Raw genomic sequence first — 19426 nt, 5'->3', positions numbered from 1 at the left:
ACACCTTCGTCAAATTCATCTTCCCACCCACCAACCAAACTCATCTTTTCCTCCGGTCCAGCAGAACCAACAGTGCGTATTCAAAAACCAGCCCATCCATCTCCTAATTTACAAAACACGACATTTCGCAAACTGTTTACTTACGTCTGTGCCAACAATATTACTCAAATGCGGTGCAGTGAAAGAGCCACAGGGAATAGAGAAGCTGGCCAAGAGCAGTATTCAGGGATCTAAGATTACAGGGAAAATCATACAACATTCATTTTACTTGGTCCCAAATCTCTATCAGATGATGTTGAACAGAAAGATTCTAAAATTGGCAGGGAGAAAGGAAAAGTTGTCTTAAAGTTTGGGCCATGCCAGGGCAGCCTTCAGAAAGAAAGCTGAAGGAAACAGAATAAGGTGGTGTGCCCTTGAAAAGCTGTCATAATAAGCAGTGTCTGTAGGGCAAGGATAAGCACGAGGGGAAAGAACACCAAATGGAAAGGATTGCTAAAAAGGTGAGAGTACACAAAGAAAGGAAGGAGAATTCTCTAGATAGCATTTAGAGGACAGTATTTTCAACACAACATCAGAGATGCTGGTTCAGTTCATCTCTATTCAATTCGGCTAGCATCTGTACTGTGGCAAAGAAGGGAGCCTGGGTGCTTAACACAACACAGAGTAAATCCTGCTCCACACGGATGGGGAGAGAGATGCCTCTCCCACGCCAGGTCCACCTACACCCAAAGTCAAGAAAGAGTGAAATCACAGTGCTCTGGGAGAGGGGAGGAGGGAGCCATGGTGTTCACCAGGGGACCTGAAAAACAGAGACAGGGGTGTGTAAAAGGCTGGGGCGCTCAGGAGGGGGCAGGCCTAAGCAGAATGGAAGCCCCTGAGAACTTGAATACGGTTGGACAGGAGTCCTGTTCTGCATGCACTTTTTATATATTACTTCATGTGGTTCCCCAACAAGCTTCTGAATGGTGAGTCAGACCATTATTGTATCTGTAACCTAGCCGTCCCCCCCCTCATCTCCCCAGTCTCACAGTGAGGAGGTGTTAACATCCAGACAGGAGCCCTGTATCCTCCAAAGAATGAACTTTTTTTTTTTTTAAGAGAGGGATGGGGGAAAGAAGCAAAGGGAGAGGGAGAGCGAGAATTTTAGCAGGCTCCCCACTCAGTGTGGAACCCAACATGGGCTCAATCCCATGACCCTGAGATCATGACCTGAGCCAAAATCAAGAGTCAGATGCTCATCCGACTGAGCCATCCAGGTGCCCCCAAAGACTGAACTTCTAACCACTGACCTACACTGCCTTCTAGCTTAGGACAAGAAAATATAGAGCCACTAAGGGGAGAAAGAAGAGGAAGGCAAGAAAGGCACAGGGGAGACCAGTAACAGGCAGCATTTCCTTCTTGCAGCCACACTGTGTTAGGCACACAGATTCCTGGCTACCAAGGCACTGTGCCTACATGAAATGTTCAATCCTTAATAAGTAAAGCAAATTAATTGGTACACATGAGCATATACAAATACTTTCAGCTCTGATGTGTTTTTCCATAAGTACCGAAACACCTAATTTGTGTTACTTTCATATACTTTTTTCTCTCTACTAACAAGATAGGAAACATTAGTAAAACATGCATTTAGAACAAGATAAGACCATAGTCTCTTCCTTATCTATAAATCATTGTGTTTAAATATCACATCATGGAGTCTTTAAAAATATGACCCTGATGACTAGCTACTGGATGCATTTTCTATGTTTTTATGTATTTAAAATATTTTATTAATAAAAATTGAATATTTTCAATTTCAATTGGGGAAAAAACACCCAATGAGTTCCAATGTGTTTTAAACCTTTTTTAGAAACACTTTAAGTACACCTACTATTTACAAGTTTGCATATTTCCAACTCTTATAACAATGTATATATATTTATCAAACTTCCAACTAACTAATGAAAAAAACTGGATGAAATAACCCCATATGCAGCAGACTCTGTATGTACTATTCAAAATTGACCTAAACCAATATTCAGAGGGCTTTTGCCTTGAGAAATTTCTAAATTGTTAAGTGCTGGGCTTGGTCTTTAAAGTCCTACACAAAGAATCACAAATAATGCCCAGAAGAGGGTTCCTTCTGGACAACTGCTTCTCAAAATCTGGACTTCCTTCATCAGCATCATTTGCGGTGCTTGTTAAAAACCCAAGAGATGTTGATTCAATAAAGCAGTTTAACAAATTCCTCTTGGGATGAGTTGCACATTGACATTTAGGAGCCATCAATCTTGAATTTTTTTCACTAACGTTTTTTTAAAGATCTATTTATTGGGATCCCTGGGTGGCTCAGCAGTTGAGCATCTGCCTTCAGTTCAGAGCATAATCCCAGAGTTCCAGGATCGAGTCCCACGTCGGGCTCCCTGCATGGAGCCTGCTTCTCCCTCTGTCTGTGTCTCTGTCTTCTGTGTCTCTCATGAATAAATAGAATCTTTAAAAAACAAAACAAAAATCTATTTATTTATTTGAAAGAGCAGGAGAGGCAGAGGGAGAAAGAGACAGAATCTCAAGCAGACTCCACACTGAGCATGGAACCCAACACGGGCTTGATCTAAGCACCCTGAGACCATGACTTGAGCCAGAATCAAGAGTAGGACACTTAACCACTGTGCCATCCAGGCACCCAGATCTAGAATCTTTTAAAAAAGACCACATAGAATGGCCAGTCATAAACAAAATCAACAGTGGCCAGTTCCTTACCTCTCCCACTCCCTGGCACAGCCAGAGCTCCTGCATTAAGAAGACTAGAGAGATCCACAGTCACAGATGCATGGGAGAGGCCCAACTCCACTTCTGCCCACCCATCCTTGCATCTTTGGGTCATTGCTAAGGATACCCCAAGTCCCTAGGTAGGGGTGGCCCAACTCTTGAGAAGCCCCCCTCTCAAGCCCATGTGCCCAGCATCTTCAGCCTTACTTTATGAGTTGAGTATATCCTCCCAACCCTCCCACCCAAAAAATGTGTTGGAGTCTTGACCCAGTACCTGAGTACACGACCTTATTTGGACCCCACTTGGAGTCTGAGTCTTTACAGAGGTAATCCAGTTTAAATGAGGTCATTAGGGGAGGCTGGGTGCCCTGACAAAAAGGGGGAATTTGACACAAAGACAGAAGGACCATGATATAAAGGGACACCGGGAGAAGTAGGCCTTCTAGAAGTCAAGGAGAGAGGTCTGGAACAGACCTTCCCTCATAGCCCCTGAAGGAACCAACCCTATCCACAACTTGATTTTGGAATTCCAGTCTCCAGAACTCTGTGACAAGAAAGTTCTGTTGTTCTAAGCCACCAGTTCATGGTACCTTGTTATGGCAGCCCGAGCAAAGTGACTTGAGGCAGTACAAGCCAATCCCTCTGCAGGCTGTCAGGAGGGGTCACAGCACCGATGTCCAGGCATCCCAGACCCGTAGAAAGAACAAGGGATCAGGAACCGCAAGATCTGGGGGGGGGGGGGGGGGGGGGGGGGGTGTCCAAGCAGTGCCCCCTCACCCCCGGCCTGTAAAACACGTAGTAAATCATGCCTGCCTCTCCCACCCGCAGAGTGTGTGAAGATCAAGAAAATGCTCCCCGCCTGCAAGAAAGCACTATGCAGGTTGTCCTCATCGCTCAGCAGCTCTTCCGCGTAGGCTCCGATCCTGGTCAGCACTGGAGTGGCGACACAGCCCCAGCACTCCAACTCCCCCTGTTAATCACTAGGAAGGACTTGGAAACAAAATCTGCATTTCAGGAAAATTCAGTTCGAGCTCCCAAACATGTTTGAGTATGTTTGGAATATCCAAGACAACAAATAACAGCGTCAGAGACAGCAAACTCTCGAGGCTGCCAAAGGTCCTTTCAACAAGTCAGGCTTCCTAAGGGCCAAGGGTTCACCGGGCAGAGAAGCACTTCAATAAACCAGGCCAGGCAGGAGCAGGCGGTGTGTCCAGGCCAGGCCATGGGCCGGAGGAGGGCTGCACAATGAAGGTTTAAGTACTATCACAACAGAGAATTTATGGTTTCTCAATGTTTGTTTTAACTAGTGTTGAGAACACATATTTGACCCAGTGTGAACTTGACCTCCAGGTCCCTCTCCCTTTGCCAGGCTGTCTGTGCCACATGACAAGATTTTCCAGCCGACCCTTCCACCCCTGCTCCCAGCAGCTGCCATGGTAAACCTCACTGCAGATCTATTGGCAAAGCAGCTGTCAATGGCCATAGCAGGCATACGAAAAATGTGTAATCATTCTGGGCCTGACTCCCAAGCTTGGCTAGCCAAAAGGGAAGGGAGACAGCCTGAAAAGTCCTCTTGGTCATCTGAACTCCAGCCACATCACTCCCTCCTGGATGATGCCATCTACTGCATCCGTGAACACCAAGGGTATATATGTAGCTGTCTCCTCTGCATCTAATTACGGAACATTTCTACGTTTGGTGGTAGTGTTTTGGGGTTGTTTTTTTTTTCCAAAGCAGTGTGGGCTGAATGCCAATGGAAAAGCAATGGAATATCGATTTTTCTGTTTCTTGCTAAGGAGAGAACAAGTCATTTGATGTGCCATGAGTTAAGTGAGTAAAAACAGACCCTGTACTCCCTACAGCTGGCTGCATTTCTCCTCTATTCATAGAACCTGGCACATGGTAAAAGCTAAACAGATATCCGTTAAATAAATGAAAGAACCATCCATGCATTTATGGAGAGCCTGCAATGTGCCAGGCACCCGCGCAGGACTCTTACCTGCCATCTCTCCTCTTCCGTCCTCCTCACTCTGCCAACCTGGCCTCACCCTCATCTCGCCTTTACTCTTTTATGTCATCTGCTCCCAATCCAGCCTCCTCTTTCAAGCTGAGCCCACTGGCTGTGTCTCTCTCTAGGCTGCACTTACCCCACAGGGGCGGGGGGGGGGCGGGGGCAGCAGAGGGGGTGGGCAGTGTGGACACAGAGCGAAGAACCAATAAGGCGCAGATTCAGTATGGACAGAGGAAAAAACAGGCAAAAATGAAGAAAGGCACAAATGGGGCACATTAGGGATTTAATGCCCCAAGTGGAAGACAAAGTCTCAAAGCTACAAAGACTCTCCTATAAATGTCTCGTCTTTGGAAAGAGAAAAAAATGCGGTGCCATCACTTTTGCCCAAAACAGATGATTGCCATCAACAGTCCCTCAGTATTAATAGCTAAAATGACATATCTCGCACTAACCTCTTAGCTTCTAGAGATCCACACACAAAGGATGTCTAGTAGAGCAGCATTAGCATGCAACTGGGCATCCCTACAGAGACTAGATGACTGGAGCGCCTAAGACCACCTCTGTGGAGACACACACACATTCCCCGCCACGGTGTGGGTCTGTGCCTGCCTGTTTCCCATCTGATCTGCAATGCAAGGCTCCCTTAATCTTTAGTCTTCAGAAGCATTTGCCTGTGGCACAATATTTAAATTAAGTTTCACTAAAAACAACAGAGTCTGGCTCCAAGAGCATCTTATTTTTCTTCACTGAAGTAAGCAAATGGAACAACATAAATACGACCCATCTCTCACAGAAACATTTTTTGCATCAATTGGACAGGACCTATATAAACTGAAATTATTCAGCTAACCCCTTTCAATTATCCTCAAAATAGAATGACAATTAGGAGGCACCCTGGGTGGTACGTTTAAATGCGCATTCACATTTTATGATGACTAGGAAGGAGGGAACTTCCGAGGTTTTGTATTAAGTATAAAAAAGCATACCCAAGCGCAATTGTTCAATTCAGCAAAATAAGGAAATGAGACACCAATTTCTTTTTTTTTTTTTTTTTTAGTTTTTTTTTTTTTTTTCAATTTTCACTTATTTATGATAGAGAGAGAGAGAGAGGCAGAGACACAGGCAGAGGGATAAGCAGGCTCCATGCACCGGGATGCCCGATGTGGGATTCGATCCGGGGTCTCCAGGATCGCGCCCTGGGCCAAAGGCAGGCGCCAAACCGCTGCGCCACCCAGGGATCCCGAGACACCAATTTAAAATCAATTTCTTTTACAATCCAAAGTTCACTGGTACTTACTGACACAGTTACCGTCACAAAAACGGTGTCAGGATTTTTTTCAATTTAATTTACATATACTTTAGGAGAGTATTTCTACCTCTGAACAGCAAGCTTTATCCAAAAAGAACTAGAGACACACAAATAGTCTAATATTTAGTCATTTTAAAGTTCTACTAAAATGAATCATTCAGAACAAACTGCTTTCTTTTTTCTTGGAAATCGAAGCCAAGACAGCATGGGAGTGACTGGCCTTTTCATTTATTCTCTGCCTCTCCCCCCCACCCCAATAATCTCTATTAAGGAATAATTGACAAATAAAAATTGTATATATTTACGATATATGATGTTTTGATATACACATACACTGTGAAATAATCACCACAATCAAGCTAATTAACATACCTATCACCTTATATAGTTAACATTGTTTAGGGAGTAGAACACTTTAAGATCTATTCTCTGAGCAAATTTCAAGTAGACAACCTCACATTGTTAACTATAGTCACACTGCTGTACATTTGATCCCCAGAACTTACTCATCTTGTGTGATGAAACTTTGTACCCCTTGACCATCATCTCCCCATTACCCCATCCCCCAACCCTAAACTACTTCAAAGCTATAATACAAAAAGCGATCCATATCAATATTACTTAAAAAGAAGACGATGATGACACCAGCTGGGGAGACACGCATAGGAAAGAAAAGAAAACCAAGTAATAAAGAAATGAGTCGGGATTTGCTTGGCTTGATCCAATAATAAACTAGGAATCTTTCTGGTCTCATCAAGGCTTTTTTATACCCTTTCTTTTTCATCTTGATACCTGGAATGATCCAACAAAGGGAGCGAGGTTTATCACAATCATTTCTGGATGAGAAGATACAGGGTCAGAAAGGTTGAGTGAATTCCTCAAGGCCACACAGCTAGCAAAGGCTCCGGGATCTGAACTCAGGGCCAAGGGCTCTTCTAGTAGCACACTGCTGGGCCGTGGACACAAGTTTCACAGCATGAGTTATAACCCCGTCATCCCATCCAAAAGCAGACGCTCCTTCATCTCTCTGGCTCTCCCACATATACAAAACAAGTCTCCCATTGAAACATGACTACCTAGTAACTATATTACTTTAGGTTGGGCACTGGCCTACCCCAGCATCACTTTTAAAATTATGCCTGAAAGGAGTTGGGTTGTAAGTTTCTACCACTTGGGCCTGAATTAATTTGTCAGATTGGGCAGCAGAGGAAGGCCAATTTTCTGAATGCTAAAAATCATCAAAAAAGCAAGTGATGTTGCATGGCTTAGACCCTGTGCTGTCCAAGGGCTAACTTCTAGGAATCAGAAAGAGAACGTGAACCAAAGGCGAGAGATATTTCTTGTAGGTATTGTGAGACTAAATCAGTGTAGCAACTTCCTCTGAGACCCTGCAAGTGCCTGTTCCCCCAGAGCCTTCTGCAGCTTCTCTCTTTCTGGATCACCAAAGGACAAACCTGGTCAAACCTAGGCACCACTATACCCTTGACTTCCTCGCCTGGAGAAGCAGGAACCCATGAAGTGGTGCCTCAAGATCCAGCTGCTCTCCTTTCTAAGGCATCTTTGGGTCTTCTGAAACATCTTTGGATCCTCAAATCTTCAGACAGCCTTTTTCAGAGAAGGCACTCAACTGCACCATTTGCCAAGTAAATGTCTCCAAGTCTTGATGCATTCTAACAGGCATCAAAGAAGAGAACCCACCCACTGTCTCTAACACCCTGCTCTGTATCTCCAGCCTTCACACAGCGGCATCCCACTGCAATGGTGCCTTTATGGGTGGGTTAGCTCCATGTTCTAGGGAAACTACAGCATGGCAGGTTTTGAGCAGGAGATACTGAAGGGGAAAGGGTGTGTAATTTGACCTGATTTCATCATAAATTCAGGAAAATGCTGGTCCACTATTGTCAAGTATAATCTAAGAAGAAGTGAAAAATTATGACAGTCTAAATGCCTACAACCCTAAGCATTTCTGATCTAGTGGTTTGAGTTCCATAATCAGGAGGCTGACAGTGAATTCGTATCTGCCATTACTCCTTGACCACAGTTAAATCATAACCCATCCAGACACTCCTTTCTACAAAACCCAGGCCACTATGCTAAAGCCCTCCTGTTTCTTTCAAGGAGTGAAGGTTTTTTTTTTTTTTAACAAGTAGTTCACCAGAATGACTGTACTAGAAATTTTTGCCATTATTTTAAAATCCAAACTATATTTTAAATATATTTAAAATATTAAATCAGTATTTAAAAACCCAAACTACATACAAGACAAATTGCTAAATGTGTGACTTAGTATGCTGAATACCAATAAACACCTCAATTTTGGATTCTGATTCACGATATTTATGGCTCAAGCTCCACGCAAAGAAGACCTAAGAATGCTGAACTTTGAGTGAAAGATTTTTTTAATTTCCAATTAGCGACAAAGTCAACTTGTCCAGAGGAGCCTCAAAACACGTTTTAACTAAATCCTTCACTTTACAATAATCGGGGAAAAGTTTTCTGGTGTTCTCAAACCTTTATGTCCCAATAACACATTCTTCTAAAATGCTGCTAAGATGTGTACGAATTGGAGAAGCACTGAAGGAAACCCCACTTGTAAGTTTTGAAGAACATGAAGTGCTCACCTCCTGGGAAATAATCAGGCCCCAAGGATGGAGGATTCTTGTGGCTGTGTTCAGAAAGCTTTAAAAACTGCTGATATTTTATTTCAGGACAGGGCCACCTACTACCCATTCCCCTCCCGCCATCAACTTAAAAGTTTTGCATTTGTCAATATCTGTGTTTGAGTTCACTGTACTGGTTTGGCATAGGGTACATTCTCCAATGGGAAGTTTCTCCAGGTGTGACAATGGCTCATACTGGGTTGGGGGCAGGGAAACCCCTGAATGCATGGCACGGTTCTGTACAATAAATTGCTGTCCTGATACCATCATCACTGTGACCCAACCCTCCACGGCTGGTAATGAAGGCTGTCGATAACGGGATACACTGCATTGCAGACATTAATTTCCCCAGGACAGCATTAGCCCCTTCATGGGACTCCCGTGAAGCCCCCCTCCCCCATGTGGACAGTCCCACTATTGCCCACCGTGCAGGGCCACAGTGAACATGGAAACTTACGTTTGGTGCACCTCTGGGAGCCGGGGGCCTTACTCCAGCCATGGCAGCACTGGCCTCCACAGACATTAACCCTAAAACAAAGCAAGACCTCTGAGTCCAGCAGTAGCAACCTTCTGTCCCGGAAAGCCCAATTTCTGAGGGTCCCTGCAAAGCCAGGCTCCCGCTTCCACATTCCTCTGGCTTCCAGAGAGTGCCAAGCCATACAGAGGATGCCCGAGCCGAAGCTGCCCGGGTAGAAGGATAAAGACCAGGTACGGGGGAAAGCCCGGAGAACCAAAACGCCTGCATAACCTAGAGCTACACAGGAGGGAAGAAGCAGGTCCACAGAAGTGATTTTCGTAACGACCCCCCCCCCCCACCCACGCGCCCCAGGTGGAGCCTAGTGTCCTCTGCACGTTATCTCACCCACCGTTTAAACCGAATCAGAGTTTGGGACAGAAGTGTCCAAACGGGTGAGATCACAGTGCCTGGAACCATCCATGAAGAAAAGAACCAAAGAGGCAACGAAACAAGTTATTCGCCCCCCTGCCCGCAACCTGGGATGGATGGGGAGGAGGGCAGGAAGGATGTTTCTGAGCGCCCAGCGACAGGAGCTTCCCAACCGAAACTTCTGCCAAAGCGGAGACGCCCCCCGGCCCCCGGCCCCCGGCCCCCGGCCCGGGCCCCCGCCCCGGGGAAGCAGCCCCCGCAGGTGCACGGAAGCTCCAGCCCAGCGTCTCTGGGATGCTGAGAGGTTCTAGGGCACCGACCACGGGCTGATCGCTACAGCCAGCCCTCCCAAAACTTTTTTTTTTTTTTTCCTCCCCCACTAGCTAGGGAAAAAAAAAAAAAATTATGACCGAGTTGCAGAGTTTAATTGATGCTGAGGGAGTGAGCTGCAGTGACTTCATGCGTCCGCCCATCTGCTAGGAGCGGCTGGGGTCGCGCTCAGGAGGTTACGCCCCAGGCAGAAATGCCTTTTGTGTTTACCCGCAGCGGAGAGACAATGCGCTGGGGCTCGTCCTGCGGCCCCCGGCGGCCCGCACCGGGCGCTCCCGGCCCGGCGCGGCGCGGGGAGGGGGGGGGGAGGGGGGCGCCCGCCGCCCGGCTCCGAGGGGCCCCGAGCCCGCGGGGGGCTGCGCGCGGGGGCGGGGGGTGCGCTTACCCCTGCAGCTGCGGCTTCTGCGGACCCTGCGGCCGCGAGCCCCCCGCCGCCCCGGCTCTCGGGCTGCGCTGCTGCGCGCACGGCTTGCCGGCCCTGCTGGGCGCGCGGGGCGGCCGCCGGGGCAACCGCCGGGCCGGGGGGCGCGCTGCCCGCCGGGGGCCCCGGGCCGCGCCGGCTCGCGCGGCGGCTCCTGCGGCGGGGCGGCGGCGGGGGCGGCCGGAGCCCCTGCAGGGCGGCGCCGCCGGGCGGGCTGGTGCGGCGCGTCCGCTCCGAGGGCGCCCCCGGGGAGGCGCGGCTGTACCTGGCGTCGAGCGCGACGTTGAAGGTCCGCGGGCGCGGGCGCGGGCGCGGGGGCGGGGGCCCGAGGGGCAAGGCGGCCGCCGCCAGCCCGGGGCCCGGGCGCACCACGTACGTGATCCTCCGCACCCGGCCGTGGGCCGACGACGCGAGCAGCCCTGCCCAGAGCAGCAGCCCCCACCTGAGCCAGGGCCCCGCCATCGCGGGCCGAGCGGCGCCCCCGGCGCCCGCCCCCGGCCGTGCGGCTCGCCCGGTGCGGCTGCCCGAGCGCGCGGAGGCGGGACGAGGCGGCCCGGGTCGCAGGAGAGGAAGGTGGTGCGGGCGGCCGAGCGGCCCCAGACCCCAGCCGAAAGCGGCGGGGAGGAGGGGGCGGGCGGGGGTGGGGAGCGGAGGGGAGGGGCGGGGCGGGGCGGGGGAGCGGGCGGTGCAAGGTGAGGTCGCGGGCGCGGGGCGCGGGGCAGAGCGGGCGAGGGCGGGCGAGGGCGGGCGAGGGCGGGCGTGAGCGCGCGGGACGCTCGGAGGCAGCCCCGGCTGCAAACTCTTTAAAAAGTTGCTCTCGCCGTGGAGCCGAGGGTCAGGTCTGAACAGCCAATCTCCGGCAGACGTGACGTCAGGCAGTAAGTCCTAATTGGGGAAAGCGTGAGATGAGCCCGAGGACGCGCCGCCACCCTCCACATCCACATAGATGGTCCCTGTCCCCGGCCCCCGGCCCCGCGTCCCGGGAGGCACCAAGGGAAAGGGCTCGGCGAGAGCCGCTGCCCGCCCTCCGCTCCCAGGAGCCCCACGGGCTTCGCTCGATACCGTTTGGAAGGGCCTTTTCTTATCCGTGTTTGTTCGGGTACGACGCTAGGTGTTGGATTAAGATACCAGACCGGGCCCCAGCAGCGCCTGCTCCGGGTGCCGAGCTGCCCACCGCAGGGCGTCTAGATGGTTCCCCCTGAGGCTGAAAGCCCCGCGGGGCTGCGTCTCGGGCTGCAGCCTCTGGTACCCGGCTCGCTCCTAGCTTGGCGCGGACGGGAGTGCAGGGTGGGCAGCAGGGGGCGCCCGCCTGGACCGGGAAAGCCCAGGCCAGAGTTGACCCCCAGAGCAGCCTTGCTTTTGGAGAAAAGGCCTCCGGGATAGGCATACAGACTTTAGGATCCGTGACAACCCCGAGCCATTTAGTATTCCAAAAAAACGAACAAACAAAAACAAACCAAAAAAAGCTCAGTTCCTTGGGCCCCCCGACCTTCCCCTCCCATCTGAAAGGGAAGGATCACTCACTCATTTGGGGAGAAATGACCCAAATCACATTAGGGAAGATGCAGGATGTCCTGGGGATAGTCCCTGGAGTTCATTGGGCTCTTTGGGGAAAACTGTGAAATCCTGTACTCTAGCATTTGAATTTAAAACAACGTCTGCAGCAGAGTGCGCAATTTTATTATATGAACGCAATAGAAAACCCATAGTCATAGCAGTCCAGTTTTGTTTTGTTTTTTAACTAAAAATGATACTTGGTTTCCAAGGCTTTGGTTGTTCTCGGTCATATTTATTTGTGGCTAATGTTTTTCTTCTGTTGTCTGCTGGCATTGGCTAGTGGACAACTGGTAGCAGGTGATGATGGTTTAAAACGAGTTAATGGAAAATAATTTAAAGTTGAAGCCAATTCATTAATCTCTTTCTTCTGTACCTTGGAGAAAGACCTCCAATATTTGATTTGGCAGGAGAGGGCCTCACTCAGTACATCTGCCTGAGCACCAGTTTCATGGGAGAACACACTGAGAGCCGCTGCCATAGCTTAAATAGCACTGGGCTGGAGGGAGACACCACAATTCAGTCCTAACCCTGTGGATAATTAGCCAAAAGACCACGGGCAGTTCACCTCTCATCCCTGAACCTCCACTTCCTCCTCCATAACAGAATAGTTGGATTAAAAGTACCTTCCAGCACTAACTGTCTGTGGCTCTAAGAACATCCGGGGTCCCTGTGGACAGGATCAGTGAGGTCATTCAAGGTCAGTCTCTGAGCTAAGCCAAAGAGAACTAGCTGAGACGATTGAGGAAGGAGGGTGGGTCAAGAAACTGCCTCCCAGCATTGGGTTCTTTAAAAAACACAATAGGAGCTAGGAAATATCCACCCAGTGCCTACACAGGCAAGCGCAGAGGCTGACCCTCTGCACATACAGTGTCCCAAGGCACAACCCCTTTGTCTTGGAGAAACTTCCCATCTGGTTAGGGAGACAAGATGTAAATGAATGAAAGCTTAAAAAAAAAAAAAAAAGTAACAGCTGAATTAAGCAACACTTAGATAATAAAGCCCTCACAAGGCACAATCTGATTTGTGCAAGGCCAGTGTCACAGCAGCACCCATAATTCTTTGTCGTCTCATGGAAAATTCACATTATAGAGGGAAAATATTTACTACTTGGAGTGAAAATCAGCCTACAGAGATTTTTACCTCACAAGTAGGGATTATATAGCAGGAGTTGAAATGGATGGGAGGGAAGAGGTGTCCAAGCACTAACTCCATTCTGAAGAGGCAGGCCAGAGGAGGAGAGGCATCAGGCAGGAAAAGCTCAGGAAACAGTGAAGGACAGCATCCCCAGAGAACCAGATTTTAGTCGGCTGTGTTGGGTACACTGTTTTTGTGGGCCACTCACGGGACCCAGACAGCTGAGCCAGTTTCTGTCACTAAGAGGCAGCTGCCTGTAGAGGGCAGAGCCTGGACAGGGAGCCAGAGCCCCGGGCTCTCTCCCTGCTAGTTTGCTTTCCCGCCAGGAACTTGAGCAAGTCATTTCACCTCTCTGCACCTGTTTCCAGGGGCCTTGGGGTCAACCTGAAGTCCTCACATTTGGGGAAAGCAGTCACCTTGACCATGCCCTGTGGCTCTACAGAAACATGTTCTCTAACGTCCAAAGGATACAACGCGGTCTTCCTTTCTCTTGACCCAAAGCAACCAACAGGCGGATATTTCAACTGATCTTCAGCCTGATTACAAACTGCTTTATGACAGATTTGGATATATCATAGATCAACTCTGAAACATAACCACAGAAAGAATCTCCTGTGTGATTGTGGGTCTCCTCCCTAAAGGACTCACATCCGTGATGGTGAACATGTGTGTATATGCAACCATTAATATGCTAATATATGCATAAGTAAGCACGCTAGTCAGGAAACACCAGTAAAGTCATAGTGTTCCACATCAGGCTCTTGCTGTCTACATAACTAGCAAGATGATCCTTGAAAAATATGCGGTGCACCCTATGTACCGTCAGATGAGATGATTACTCATCTAAACACTCCACTCACTCTTCTTCTGAAAGTGAAAGCCCAGTTGCTGTCAGGCATGAGGACCAGCCTTTGCCAATTGTAGACCTAGTTTAATGTCATGGTTTCTGGACCCATGCCCCCTAGGTTTCAAGGTCCATTTATATTGGCAGTACACAACTTCCTGGTTCAAAAAAAAAAAGTCTTTAAAGATCTCATAAAACTTCTTGGACTTTAGACGATTTTTACAAAACAATACTCTGATGAGCTAAGTGTAAATGAATCAGAAAAGAGGATTATGTTTCCCATAAAAACTCATGGGTTTGAGGATTAGGGGAAGAAGGGAAGGCTGGCAAATGCCAAACTCTTTAAAGCACTTTGAAACCATTAGTCAAACGCAAAATGTAGCCAGGTCCCCTCATCCTTACATTTTATGAGTTTTGTAATTGAAAATCTTTTCCTACATTTAGGATCAACTACAAATCAAATTTAGTGGCTGCCTGTGATCAGAACAGCTTCCACCCATGTTTTCTTCCAGCCAAGACTTCATGGAGCCCCTTTTAGCCCTCTTCTCATTGCATCAAGAAATTCTTAAAAAGAGAAGAGGAAAGAGAGCAACAAGGAAGTCAGTGGGTCACAGATAAAAGGAAGAGAAAGGAGGAAAGAGCAAGCAGGAGAGAGACTGAGGAATGGAGAAGTGAGAGAGCTCAGGAAACAGGAGAGAAGGAGCGAGAAGACGGGACATAGTGGAGGAGGGACGAGCAGAAGTGGCCAGAGGAAAGGACAGATGAGGAATGAATGGAGAGGATGGAGGAGAAATCAATGAATGGGGAAGGGAATACATAGAGCAGTGAGAGGAGGGGGAAAAGGAAAAAATTACAAGGAACATGTAAGGTCACGAAGAATTATACCCAGAACCTGTGGGCTAGTTTTCTCAGGCTGCTCACTGGGACCCTGGCAGCCGAACATTCGCCGGTTCTGATCTAAACATCGGTTTGTCCAGGTTTGGACTAGAAGTAAACCTGCAACCCCACAAGGTGCTGGCAGGCTGTGGCTGGTTGGCTGCCTACCCCTCACGTGAGATAGGAGGATCCCGAAGCCCCAAGTCCTCCCACCGCAGGAGGTGGCCAAGGACCGCAGCTTCAGCTCAGATGTCCACAAGTGGGTCCTTCATTTGCTGTCTCCCTTGTTCCTTCAACCATTTCATCCAAAAGCAGGAGTGAGGAAGATTAGAAATATGTGACCTCCTCCACATTTAACTCCGCTTCCAGGAAAAGTCACATGCAGCTTTACAAATGAAGAGTTACAGCAGAGGTCCATCTGATGAAGATGTCAGTGTGTCTGCCAGCTGTGTGAGCAACATGGAGGCGGGCCTGATTTGCAGAGAAAGATGAGACACCCCTGGAATTGAGCAACAAGTAGAATCGAGGTTTATCCCAGTGCTTCCCCTCCCTTTAACGCTTCAGGTTTGAAAGTTAAGCATCTTGAGTTGTCACTCAATAAACACTGATTGAACAGCCCTGGGGCCCTGAGCTAGCCTGTGTGGCCCCTTACAGCAAAGCCAAAGCAGACTTCCAGTTCAGATGGAGACATTAAAATAATGCCTAGTTGGATTGCAGCCCAGAGATGCCCCTGGGCCAGCAAGTGCCTTTGTGCCTGGCCATGGCAAGACAGACCCTGTCCACATGGAGCGTGAGTCTAATGGGGTCAGGCCCGAGATAAATAATTACATGGGTGGCGAGTACTGATAAAGGACGGTCAGAGTGAGAAACGAGACCCCTAAGAGGAAACCAGGTCAGGGGCATGGGCTGCCTTCCTCCAAATTTAGAGGAGCCAAGCAATAAAAGTAAACTCACTAAAAGTACATTTTTGTGTGCCCTAAATTTCCCTAATTATTCTAGTCCCCTTCTCACTCGTCTATCAATTAAGGACGAGTCAGGCAGCCTGGGGATGGGGGGGACTCAGAGGTTTAGCACCGCCTTCAGCCCAAGGTGTGATCCTGGAGACCCAGGATCGAGTGAGCCTGCTTCTCCCTCTGCCTCTCTCTCTCTCTCTCATTAATAAATAAATCAAATATTTTAAAATTTTAAGGACAAGTATCATCACACAATGGCAGCTTCTGAAGACAATGAAATGCCTCACTACATCTAACTGAAACCTGTCTGTTCATGTAGCTTTCACTAAAGTTCTTCATACCCATTCATTCAGAGCTCTTGAACATAAAACATGAGGCTACATAACAATTGGGGAGGTATCAATACAATTGTACACTTGTCATTCACACTTTCCCAACCTCACTGGGCCACCAGCAGGTCAACATTTAAGGGAGCCCAACTGAATTCTATTCTTTGTCTCAATGAGTTTGAATCTTGGAAGACACTTGGGTGTAGGTATACGTTGAGCTGTGGGGCACTTCTACAAAGCAATCTATGAAACATTTGCCTTTTGATCACAAATAGGTTTCCAATTACTTGCATTGCCCTTTGGTATCTCAGTTTTAAACACTCCTTTGACCTTCCCTTCAGTCAAGGAATATTCCTAGTTTCCCTGCTTAGATTTACATTCCAAAGATGCCCAGACACCTGCAAGATTGGCGGAATGCCAGGTGGGCAAACAGAGTAATGTTCTCTCTGCTCAGATACAACTATTTATAAATTGTGATCCAATTTTAAAGGGAACCTTCCTGCTTGACGTAAGCTTCAGCACTTCCCGGGTTGCTAAGTTGCTGGAATTGCTTCTCAATCTCAACTTCAGGACATTATTAATTATTACTCCTCTTGCCTATTTAGAATTTTCACCCAGTGACACATGACACTGCCTGAATTTAACAATTGATCCTAATTTTTTTCCATAATATTCTCTCTGCTTCCCATATAGTGAATAAAGCAACTGAGAAAAAAGAAGAAAGTGAGAGAAGTTACTATACCACCTCTACATACCAATCAATTCTAGCCAGTCTTTCTGTTTCCTGAGATCCAAGGTCCTTCATAGGTTGCCTCCTTCTCACTTTTTCAACCTCATCTTGGGCTACTCCCCTAAATGAACCTTGTGTTCCAACTACCTTTATCTACCTGTATTTCTTCTTCTCTTTAAAAAAGAAGAAGAAGAAAGAAAAAAAGAAAGAGAGAAAGAGAAAGAAAGGAAGGACGAAAGAAAGAATAGAAAGCGAAAAGAAAAGCAACGAAAGAAAGCAAAGCAAGAAAAGAAAGAAGAAAGATAAGCAAAGAAAGAAAGAACGAAAGAAGAAAGAAAGAAAGAAAGCAAGAAGAAAGAAGAAAGAAGAAGAAGAAAGAAGAAAGAAAGAAAGAAAAAGAAAGACCAGCTACTGGTCTGCAGAAACAGGACTTCACATGTCTTCCCCTAGCCTCTGCTCCTGAAACATCCTCATCTCCTTAACCAAGTCCTTCTCCTTGAAAATCGAACTCAAGATCCTTTATTTCATGAAGCTCCTGGGACCACCACAAGCCTCAGCTGATTCCCATTCCTAACCCTTGGAGCATCTATTGTCCATTCTGGGCAGCAAGCACATAATACATGCTTTGTAACACATGTAAAACATTTCAGGCAGGGGGAAAGCTTTTTTTATTCTTGGTCCTAGGAAGATAAGCCAGAATTAAGGCAAGTAGTGGCTAATAACCGTTGAGGTTTGGTTCTGATGTAGTCAACTTATCTTTAGATGTTTATAGGCAGAGTTCTGCTGAGCAATGGGGTTTGCCCAAAATTTCCCCCCAACCTAAATTAAGTTGCTCTATCCAAATTGAGCAGTGGCCCTCTATACAAAGAGAAAGTTTCCAACCTCTGAATTAATGGTTTGGAAAGTTCTATAGAAAGAATTTTGTTGTATTTGTATATGAAAAATGTTACATTGGGGATCCCTGGGTGGCGCAGTGGTTTGGCGCCTGCCTTTGGCCCAGGGCGCGATCCTGGAGACCCGGGATCAAATCCCACATCGGGCTCCCAGTGCATGGAGCCTGCTTCTCCCTCTGCCTGTGTCTCTGCCTCTCTCTCTCTCTCTCTCTCTCTCTGTGACTATCATAAATAATAAATAAAAAAAAAATTTAAAAAAAAGAAAAATGTTACATTGCCAGAGATATATCATTAAAATAGTCAGTACTTTTATAACATCTCTTTTTTGTTGCCCTCTCAACTTGCCCTATTATTGGAGACTAGGACATACCCTGAGAATGCAACTAGTAAAAATCCACATAACATGGATGCACTGAGCAATATGCAGAAGTAACTCACACCACTGAAGAAACACCAGCTCTATAAGGAAAGGCCTGGCTTTCTAAACAGTGAGGGGAGACCAGTAAAACCAGCTCAGTGTCTGTGATTCCTCCAGGTTTCCAGGTTTTAAAACCCAGGCTACTGCTGAGAGAGATCAAGTTACATCTGCCAGCTGCCCCAGAACTTTCCTCTTAACCCTTTCCAACCCACCACCTGGATGTTACACTTCCTTTTCACTTACTAGAAAGAGCATCTTCAGTCTTCACATAGCTCCCCATCCCCCACTCTTGCCCAACCAACCCCACCCTCATGTTCTTCCCTACAAGTTACTGGTCAATGCCCACCCAGCTTCCATTCCTCCACCTCATCCCTGGAGGCCTATATGGAGGGCAGAGACCTTGTATATCATGTTCTCAGTGCCCAGCATGGTGTGCAAGTCATAAAAAATGCTTGCAGAAGTGTTTGTTGAGTAAATGACAGTCTCTTCAGACACCTAATTACAGAGGGTGGTCCACAATAACAAAACTATCTCTTTTGCATCATGAAAACCTTGTCCAAGATCCTTAAGTCGTCAAGGATCTGGAAATGGATTCAGTCAGTCATTGACCCTTTTCATTCATTCATTCATTCATTCACTAGCCAAAGTTGATGGCCAACATTTTTTCAAATAACAAAAATGGAAAAAGGGCTTCAGAAATGTTTGCTCAGGGACGCCTGGGTGGCTCAGTGGTTGAGCATCTGTCTTCAGCTCAGATCATGATCTCGGAGTGCTGGGATGAGTCCCACATCAGGCTCTCCACAGGCAGCCTGCTTCTCCCTCTGCCTATGTCTGCCTCTCTCTGTGTCTCTCATGAATAAATAAATAAAATATTTTTTTTAAATGTTTACTTAGGGGGGCAGCCTGGGTGGCTCAGTAGTTTAGTGCTGCCTCCAGCCCAGGGCATGATCCTGGAGACCCGGGATCGAGTCCCACATCGGGCTCCCTGCATGGAGCCTGCTTCTCCTGCCGCCTGTGTCTCTGTCTCTCATGAATAAATAAAAATCTTTAAAAAAAATAAAAAATGAAAAATAAAAATGTTTACTTAGGGACCTAATATTCCTGACTAGGTTCAAGATTCTCTCTGAAAGTTGGGGAAATTTGTTAGAAGGCATGAAATAAAGAGCTGGTTAAGTGGAATCTCTTTCTTAGAGAAGGACCTATAGTCCTTCTGCAGCTCAATGCTGGGGAACTGCTGGCAGGAAATCTGTATGAGCACATGGAGCAGCATCTGCAGAATGTACATACACAATCCTGGGTATTTGCATGTCGGGAAGAAAAGAAT

The 19426-nt window shown here is 47.5% G+C and overlaps 1 protein-coding gene across 3 annotated transcripts in view; it reads right to left on the bottom strand.

Annotated features, from left to right (window-relative positions):
• LTBP1 (latent transforming growth factor beta binding protein 1) overlaps positions 1-9680 on the bottom strand; it is a 390765-nt gene extending 381085 nt beyond the window's left edge. For all 3 annotated transcript variants that reach the window (XM_038561238.1, XM_038561239.1, XM_038561240.1), the window contains exons 1-2: positions 9598-9680; positions 9189-9259 (exon numbers count right to left, since the gene is read on the bottom strand). In XM_038561238.1, the coding sequence (XP_038417166.1) occupies positions 9189-9259; positions 9598-9665 (139 nt within the window). In that variant the 5' untranslated portion in view covers positions 9666-9680. The remainder of the gene's footprint in view (positions 1-9188; positions 9260-9597) is intronic.
• Between the last annotated feature and the right edge of the window lie 9746 nt (positions 9681-19426).

This window comes from Canis lupus, chromosome 17 (assembly GCF_011100685.1).
Source record: "Canis lupus familiaris isolate Mischka breed German Shepherd chromosome 17, alternate assembly UU_Cfam_GSD_1.0, whole genome shotgun sequence".
Taxonomy (NCBI): Eukaryota; Metazoa; Chordata; class Mammalia; order Carnivora; family Canidae; genus Canis; species Canis lupus.
This window is presented reverse-complemented; position numbering and strand designations above follow the sequence as displayed.